Source organism: Bidens hawaiensis, unplaced genomic scaffold (assembly GCF_021521415.1).
Source record: "Bidens hawaiensis isolate Kalapana, Puna unplaced genomic scaffold, B.hawaiensis_p1.1 tig00022097_1, whole genome shotgun sequence".
NCBI lineage: Eukaryota > Viridiplantae > Streptophyta > Magnoliopsida > Asterales > Asteraceae > Bidens > Bidens hawaiensis.
The window spans coordinates 181,664-191,305 of NW_027493423.1; the positions used below are offsets into that span (position 1 = coordinate 181,664).

Consider the following 9,642-nt stretch of genomic DNA (forward strand, 5'->3'; position numbering starts at 1 on the left):
AGCGGGTGCAAGACGGTAAGGAGATTTAGCTACGGGGGAAGCACCAGGGACAAGATCAATACGGAACTCGACTTCACGAGCGGGAGGGATACCAGGAAGATCATCAGGAAAAACTTCAGGGAAATCACGCACAACAGGGATATCGCGAAGCTTCTTCTCTTCAGCAGGTTTAACCACATGGGCTAAAAATGCAACACACCTTTTCCGCATGAGCCTACGGGCTTCGGCGCAAGACATAAGTTTAAGACCACTAGAGGGTTTTTCGCCGTAAATATGAAGATCACCATTTTCTCGAGGTATGCGAATCAATTTCTTGGCGCAAATAACTTCGGCGCGATTCTTCGAGAGCCAGTCCATACCAATGATAACATCAAAGCTTCCAAGAGGCATGGGGATGAGGTCGATTAGAAAATCGTTTTCGTTAAGGTTAAGCGTGCAATCTTTAATCACTGAGTTTATTAAAACAGTTTCACCATTAGCCAATTCAACTGAAAAATCTTCTTTTAAGTCATCGCGCGGTCGCGCAAGCTTCTGCTCGAAGGCGCGAGAGATAAAACTTCGATCGGCGCCAGTATCAAAAAGTACAGAAGCATAAAATCCGTTAAGTAAAAATGTACCATTAACTACGTCATTATTCGCTTGCGCTTGGTGCGCGGTTATGTTAAAAGCTCGTCCACGCGTCACTTGGTTCGAAATCTGGTTCACCGGATTCGCTTGTGTGATTTGCACTTGTAGTCTCGGGCACGCGTTCCGGAAATGACTGGGATCACCGCAGTTAAAGCACGATCTGGGTCGTGGGTTTTGGTAGATTGATTGTGGGTTCTGCGGGTAGACTGGTGGTGTTGGCGCAATTGGATTGGCGGGAAGGACTCTACAGTTCTCAGCAGTGTGACCAGTACGGCCACATCGGGTACAAAGTCGACACGGGGTTTGGGTTGGGTGGTGAAATCTACAGGTTGGGCAAAAGGGATGGTTTCCTGTGTAAGGTTTCTTAGGAGGCGGGGCAGGGAGTGCTGGATTGGTTAGGGCATAGTTGTGAACTACAGGGGGAGTTGGGTAAGCTGACAGAGGGTTAGGCGCGTAAACTGGGGGTTGGTATGCGGGTTGCTGGACAATGGGCGGGTTGGTAAGCGCATAGGCCTTGCGCCTGCGCTTGAGGTTGTTACGGTTTGAGGGTTCAGGTTTGGTTTCTGTTGGTTCAGGGGCAGTCTTGGTGAGTTTGGTCTTCTCAGTTCCCCGCAGGAACAGGGTTCCTGCTCTGACATGGTTGTCGCTGAGCACAGCGGCCAACTCGATGGCGTCAGAGAGGGTAACTGGGTTTCTGGCCCATACAGAATCTTGAATTTCCATGGGGAGACCCCCAAGGAATTTCTCGATTGCTCGGCGTGAAGGGGTAACAAGGTGAGGGACCAGTAAGCTTAGCTCGTGGAAGCGCGTCGCGTACTCGCGCGCTTCACCGCTGTATTGCTTCAAGTTCCAGAATTCTTCCTCCAGGCGCTTAACTTCGTTGGGAGGGCAGAATTCTCGCGTAAGAATTTCCTTGAATTCCTCCCATGTCATGCTAGAAGCAGCCTCTGCGCCACGCGCATGAGCTACTCCATTCCACCATGTAAGCGCTCTGGATTCCAGGACGCTGGAAGCATATAGGGTTCGTCTGTCTGAGGGGCATTGGGTATGAAGGAAAGTGTTTTCTATCTTCTCGAGCCACTGGAGCATCACGGTGGCTCCTTCGAGACCTGTGAACTTTGGAGGGTTACCCGCATTAAATGTCTTAATGTTATAACTCGAGGTGTTGGTATTGTTTTGGCTCAAAGCTTGGGCTATTGCGGCGGCCATTTCCTGGGAACGTTGCTGTCTACGCATGCGCGAGGCTTCTCTTCTCTGAAATCGGCGAGATAGCGGAGGCATTCTATAAAAGTTTTAAATTTTAGTTAATATCTTGGTTTTAGCGCAAAGTTTTAATCTTATAAAGCTTGGTTTCACGGAGTTAGATGCTATCAAAAGTTAAAGTAAAATAAATGACTTTAAATGCAGACTTAATAAGGGTAACAAATTCGAATCAAGAACCGACAATTCACGTATCACCGTGACCTTCCGAGTTCTCAATTTAAAATAGCTAGTAAACGAGTATTGGAGATTGACGATTCATGTATCACCATGACTTTCCAATCTTCAATATAAAATATACAAGAAAATGAGTATTGGAGGTTGACAATTCATGTATCACCATGACTTTTCAAGTCTCCAACCTCAGAACATAATCGTAAATGGAAATTGAAAATCAACTATTCATGTATCACCATGACTTTTCGGATTTTCAAATTCAACAAACGAATATGTAAGTAAAATCAATAAAAATCGAAATTCAACAAAAATCGAAATATCGCGAAATAAAACATAAAATCATATACTGCGCAAGCGCGAGCATATTCATAAATAACGAGTAATTAACAATAAGCGCGCAAACATGAGATTTCTCTCATGCGCGAGAAGGGACTCTTAGGTATTCTAGGCCGTTACGTCTAACCACCTATCCTAAAGTCAACGAGCTCTGATACCAATCTGTAACACCCCGACCAAAGGCGGATTATACATCGGGGCGCCACATATTGCTCCATTACTCGCGACACTATTGGTGTCAATATTTATTAATACACATTTTATCGCGCACGCGCAGCGGGGAAAATAAGGAACATAAATCAAACATAAATCAATATATTATAATTTTTAACATTCAAACAACATTAACTTGTCTTGATACATTTTAATTCTAGGTCCAAAAGTAAAAACGTCCTACGTGTCCACAAGCTCCAAAACAGCTACTGCAAACCTGAACATGTGTTAAAATAAACGTCAAACACTTGCGTGTTGGTGAGAAATCAAGTTTAATACAATACATAGATAACAATAAATCTGCGCGCAACATGTGTATGTCTGGTTTTCAACAAGGGTGTAATCTGATCGGGACCAACTCTAAGAGACAAGACTGCCAGTGCTCACAATTGAGCTCACAAACAAGACTAACTGTGCATGTGTAAACAAAAGAGAATCATAAACGAATGTTCTCCCGTGTTCATCTAATGGTACCATGAAAACTGCGGAATAGACCGTCCATACGGTTAATGATCCACACATACAAATAAACAGCCAAGTCTACGTCCTCAACACATGGGATACTGCGCGACTAAAGTTCATAAACAAGTTTGAGACTCTAAGTTGTATGAACACATGAACATCCCAAAACATTAAAAGCAAAAAGGGATTAGATACGAGATAACTCACTTGATAAACGATGCGGTGAAAGATATGCAAGAATCAACTCTTAAACAAGCAAAGTTAACCTATAATTAAGATTATTGTTTTAACGATCTGTTTTAAGTCTTGATAATAAGTTAGCATAATTAATAAGTAAATTATTATATAATATATATATATTACCGGAAAAGCAGGGCAGAACAGGGAGGAAGACGGAGGCAGGAGAGGAAGATGGCAGAGAGAGCAAGGAGCAAGAGAACAGGAGAGATTAAGTGTTTGTGTGTGATGTGTTATGAAAATATTATTATTATTTATAGGAAAACCCTAGGAGACACAAACCCTAGAAAAAGGGGAAGAGATCTCAAAAAGTAAAAGAAAAGATATCAACGGTAAAAAGTTCTGAAAAGTAAAGATATCAAAAGATATGGCAGCTGCAGGGGGCAAGATAAAGCTGACAGGGAACAGTAAAAAGCATGGGCGGATCAGATAAAGGTACTGGTCAAGCATGGCAAAAGCAGATCTCAAAAGATAATGTCAGTCACTTTTTCTACCAACCAATGGGGGTTGGTACGCATGCTGCGCCGAAAGTAACTATTCAGACATAAAGCAGATTAGGTCAACAGCTCAAAAGATAAGACAACACAAAAGCAAACGGCTAGATTTAAACAGAAGATACAAGAGTTAAGCGCGGGAAGGCTGAGTGCGCGAGCGCGAAGGCTGGCACAACAATCCTTAGCGCACTGCGGGAAGAATCACATCCTTAGCGTGCTGTGTGAACTAGAATTCTAAGCGCATCGCGGGAAGAACATACATTCTTAGCGCATTGCGGGAAGAACATGCATTCTTAGCGCGCTGCGAGAAGAGTTCTCTTCACGCATCGCAGGAACAAGATGTCTTCACGCAGGCTTCCATGTAAGGAGTCTGGCGCGTGGAGCTGCAGACATCCTTAGGCGGGAAGAACCAAAGGATAAGCAAAGAGTTAGAAGAAAAGAGGGAAACAAGGCGTAAGGGCGGGACGGCGACAAGAGGGAAAAGAAGGCGGAAAGAGAGAAGGAAGAGGGAGGGGACGGCGGAAAGAAAGAGAGAGAGAGAGAGGCGGGAAGGAAAAGTATATTATTATTATTAAAAGTAAAATATAAGTATAAATAAATATTAAATCATAAAAGAAAGAGATCGGATAAGGGAAACGGGTACCTGGGTCGGGTCGGATCGGGGCAGATGTTACACTGACACAGTCAGAAGAAACCGTCGCACGACGTTTCAGAGGTTTGGACTGTTCTTATCCTTTCACCAACTCTTCGAATTTCAAAAAATTCAAAAAAGATTCAAAAGTAGGCGGGAAAATACCCCTTACCTTGGCAACCAAGTAACTGTAAGACAGGTGCGGGTACAGTGTTAAGGCAAAACCCTTCACATACTTAGCACCTGCAGGGAATTGAAGCCAAGAATACCTCGGCAACCAAGTAACTATAAGACGGGTGCGGGTACAGTGTCAAGGCAAAACCCTTCACATACTTAGCACCCGCAGGGAATTGACGCCAGGAATACCTTGGAAGTAAAGTAACCGTAAGACGAGCGCGGGTACAGTGTTAAGGCAAAACCCTTCACATACCTAGCGCTCCGCAGGGAATTGAAACCAAGAAGGATCTTCTGGGCAATGCTTGCGGAAACGGGAGTAACACCCCCGCATAGCGGGAACGTCAAGAACTACATTGTTTGAAGCTCCAGGATGGAATTGGTGGTTTTAACATAATTGATCACTATGTTCAAAACTACCAAAACCTCATGGAGAATCCACACAAGTGGGACTCAACGCTCCTGACTTGCGAGGAGGTTACAGACCTACCCGCATCATACCCAAAGATCAAGCAGGAAAGTCGAGAATTTCTGCGAGTGACATAAGGACTTCCGCGGGAAGAATCCCCATGGAAAACCTTAAAACTAAACCCTTTTCAAAACCCTTTGCTTAAGTCCAAAAGTTCACCTCACTTTATTAAACATTCGTGAGAAGAACATTGGACTGGGGGGACTTGAAGAGGTAGGTCCCAGCAGAACCCAGTTGGACCCGCAAGACTCACCTTGAAGAGAGACGTCTGCGCAGAAACCAACTGGACCCGCAGGACCCACCATGCTCAGAGACGTGACGTCCTTAAGCGCAGTACGCAAGCTGTTCCCGCAGGAAATGCCTCCCAATGGTGAAGTACTCCGCCTGTTCCCGCAGTTGCGGATACAAGCCATCAGGGAAGGCCACCCGCGCAGCAAGGCTACACGCACAAGGCACTTAGCTCAATAATTCAGTTGTCACCTGAAGAAATGAGCAAGGAGGGAATAATCCCGCCTAAATGAGCCAGTCCATATGCTTCTGAAAGATCTTTTGTACTATACCTACTAAGGTATGGGCAGAACAGACGATCTGACCAGAACAGCCCATGAACCAATCACAGGGTGACAGCTCACCGACAACAGTACGAGGAGGAGCACCCTCTAGTACTGTTTGTCACTATTAGCCGCTGCCTACTCACCAACCCTTACTATGGGACGTGCGCAGCCTACAGTTGGTGGAACAGTGCATAGCCGACAGTAAAGGAACAGTATACAGCCGACCTTGTTACTGTCGGCCGTAGTCTATCCACCAACCAGCATGGCCTGTGCGTAGTCCACTGTTGGTAGAACATGAATACTATTCAGCCGGCTGTACCTTCTAGGAAACCTACCTTCGGCTATAAATACTTCAACACATTGGAATGGTAAGGACATCATATAATATCTCATTCTTATCTAGCAATCTCTTAATATACACTTATATTCAGAGCAATCTAGTCTGATTCTCACGCCGGAGGGTGGTCACAAGGAGGAACCCCCCCTTCTCAGTGACGAGCTTACGGTGTCTGTTTTGCAGGTCACCTGAAGAACAATCTTCTCTGCTGGACCTCATCCTCGTGGGAAACATTACTTAACCCCCAGATTATCCGTAATCTGCCCCGGGTCACTTAGTGTTTCTTCACATGTTCAAGAATGTACATAGAAGATATTTGGAATTGAATTTTTGGGTTTGGGTGATTGGCACTTGGCAGACACCTGCTTGTTTTTTTATTTGGTTTTTTGTTTGGACTATTATAAATCTACCATCGGTTTGAAGCTTTGAGCAATCATGATTTAAATGGGCTATTATAACTAATAGTTGTAGGCTAAAAAAACAAGGGGCATAAGCCCCTACAATCTTTTGCACGTGCGTGTAACATCAATGTATGTTACAAATATGAGTATTCTTGACATTATAATAATATAAAAGCGTAATTAATAAATTATTTTTATGTTCCTAGTAATATCTATATTAGTTCATTCTGTTTCCAAAATACTACTTATAAATCAACCTCGTTAAATTTTATTAAAAGTGTACAATGATAATTGATAACTTGCAAGAAAAAGGAAACGACTGATTTTGGTATTATACGTGTCATACAACTATACAAGATACCATTTTGACACGTTGCCATTAACCAAGGATCATATGTGACAAAATATGAAAGTTAAGGAGTGAACTTATCACTTTTAGAGAAGGCTAAAGATAATCTAAAATATTGTAAAATGGTCTGTTTTGAGACTTGTCAATTTGTCACCTATCATTTAGAGTTTTTTTAGTTTTAGGATATTTAGTGGATTTCAACGTCTTGCCTCCCAAAGACCCACCATCCGATCGACCAACCTCCAACTATGAAACAATTTTATTTTGTGTTATAAACATTATTATATGAACATTATTCGTAATATATTATTTTCTTAGCCCTAAAATCTCTATTGGACAAAACACGTACCTTTATAAACATGTGTAGCTTTTTTTTTTTGTCTTTTTTTTGTTGTTGTCTTTATACGGCTAAATTACATCAAATTCATGACCTCAAAAGAAGCAACACCACACTAACATATAGCTAATTGCTTTTTATATAATTATATGTTGTAGTTATGAAATGGGATTGCTTAGTTTAAAAGAGGCTAACAAATATTTTTTTATTTCAAGATCTATATAATAACTAACCAAATTGTCTTCAGCCTATAGGTATTGTCTTTTAAGATGGTGCGGGTTTGTATTCGTATACAAATCAGTTTTCTGTATAATATACTTAAGAAACAATAATTTTCCAAAGATTATAGAAAACTTTTCATATATTTAAAAACTTCAGAAACACTATTTGTGGTTGGGAGTCATCTATAAACATCCACGTCAAATTGCTTGGGACTTTCTCCGATTAATCTCTCTTCTTTTTCTCTCCTCTCCCATAGACCGCACACATTTTCTCTTTTCTCCCTCTCACGGATTTGATTAGTGTATAGTATGTCAGACTACCATGAACGGTTTGTGACAAAAGACCATGGGAACTCAATCTGTCTTTTAGACATGCAACGAGTCAACCACCCTCTCTCCTTCACATTATGTGGGGTTGAGAAACCCTATTGCATATGCTCATAAGTTTTATACGTTTGTTTTATTTAATCATGACGCCTTGTACTTGACCGACTAAATCTATAGATTTGAACAATTTGCCAAAAGTTGCAAAGTAATTTACTCACTCTTCAAAATGATTTTGATACAAAATGGTACATATTATTATATCATAACAGTTGTAAGGAAGTGTTTTTTACTTTTTTTTATATCAATTCATTTTGAATATTTAATACACATGTCAGCACAATATTTTTTATGTTATTTAAATATAGGAGTATTGACATTTGAAATTTGATACCACAACATGAATCTTGTTCTTGGAAGTGTCTTTCCATCTACGCGTCTCTTATATTTAACACTAATTTCTTCTATCCATTCTCCCTATTTTCAAACACAAATCAATTTCTCATCATAAACATACATGGAAAGTTCACAAATGGTGGTAAACGTAACAGATGGATCCAACGACGCCATAATCGAGCTTCCTCCAGGATTTCGGTTCCATCCAACAGACGAAGAACTCATCACTCATTATCTTACACCCAAAGTTCTCGACCAAAGTTTCACCGCCACGGGTATAGGGGAAGCTGATCTCAATAGGTCCGAGCCATGGGAGTTACCTAGTAAGCCTCTTATACCCGCTTTAGGGTTATTGTTATATTATTACCATTATTAGAAATAATGAGAACTTCCTGACATGTTGTATATTATTGATTAACTATTTATTGAAGTACAATGAATATAGTTACAAAAGAAACGTATCAAATCATATCTTTTGATTATAATGATAATATATTTTTATGCCTGTCTAATATATTCTCTCTAATAATATAAACTTTCTGCGTTGCTAGCACTTTTTGAATAATTGAGAAAAACGAAAACGTAATCAAATCATATCTTCTAGTTGTGATAATAATATAACACTAACCGATATATTTTCGTTAACAATGAAACTTTGTTTAGAGAAAGCTAAGATGGGAGAGGAAGAATGGTACTTCTTTTGTCAGAGAGATAGGAAGTACCCAACAGGGATGAGAACAAACCGAGCGACAGAATCTAGTTACTGGAAAGCGACGGGTAAAGATAAGGAGATTTTCAAAGGGGATGGAGAATTGGTAGGGATGAAGAAAACACTAGTGTTTTACAAAGGGAGAGCTCCTAGAGGTGAGAAGACAAATTGGGTGATGCATGAGTTTAGGCTTGAAGGCAAATTCTCATATTACACCATGGCTACACCTTCTACTCAGGTACATGCTAATATGACCGAATTAATCGGTAAAAACAAACCAAAATAACCGACTCAAATTAATAAATGACGGTTTGGTTTGGGTTTGGTTTTTTTAAACCAAAAATAAAGATTTATTTCAGTTTAAAGCGCTAAACGTACTTGTTTAAATATTTGTTACTGGATTTATAAATCGAATTCGTTATTTTCCTTGAGTCACTAACAGAAGTTTAGAACAGGAAAAATTAGAAAAAGATATATAATAATATATATGTATTTAATAAGTTCAAACTACTCGTTAATAACGATTTTATATACTAACTAATAGAAAATTTGGTCGACAATTAATTGAAGTTTTATATAAATTGAAGAAACCAGAATACATATTGTTATTTAACGTCCACAAAATTCAGGAAAAAAAAAGGTGAAACAAGTCATTATTATTTTATGCATATATAAAGAAAAAACCTACGAAGTTTGTAAAAATAATGATTAAATAAATGTCCCCAAATTATATTTTTATACAAGCATACCGCCTAAGGACTATAAATTATAGCATTTCAGAAGTAATATTCTCCTAACATGTGTAAAATTTTTCATTCATTTTTTTCTTTTATAAAGTTGTAATTTCTCAAAAAAAAAATTGTAATGTTACACAGTATTAGAAGTTTCAATGAACAACCCTACTGATCATGTCGCATGCTACAAGTTTTAAATG

At 40.0% G+C, this 9,642-nt stretch overlaps 1 protein-coding gene across 1 annotated transcript; it reads left to right on the top strand.

The window, feature by feature from the left end:
• The first annotated feature begins 7,839 nt into the window (after nucleotides 1-7,839).
• On the top strand, nucleotides 7,840-9,138 carry LOC143564611 (NAC domain-containing protein 87-like). Its single transcript, XM_077051837.1, has 2 exons — nucleotides 7,840-8,322; nucleotides 8,663-9,138. Exons 1-2 carry the CDS (start codon nucleotides 8,121-8,123, stop codon nucleotides 8,992-8,994), a joined length of 534 nt encoding a protein of 177 aa, XP_076907952.1. The 5' UTR covers nucleotides 7,840-8,120; the 3' UTR covers nucleotides 8,995-9,138.
• The last annotated feature ends 504 nt before the right edge of the window (nucleotides 9,139-9,642 follow it).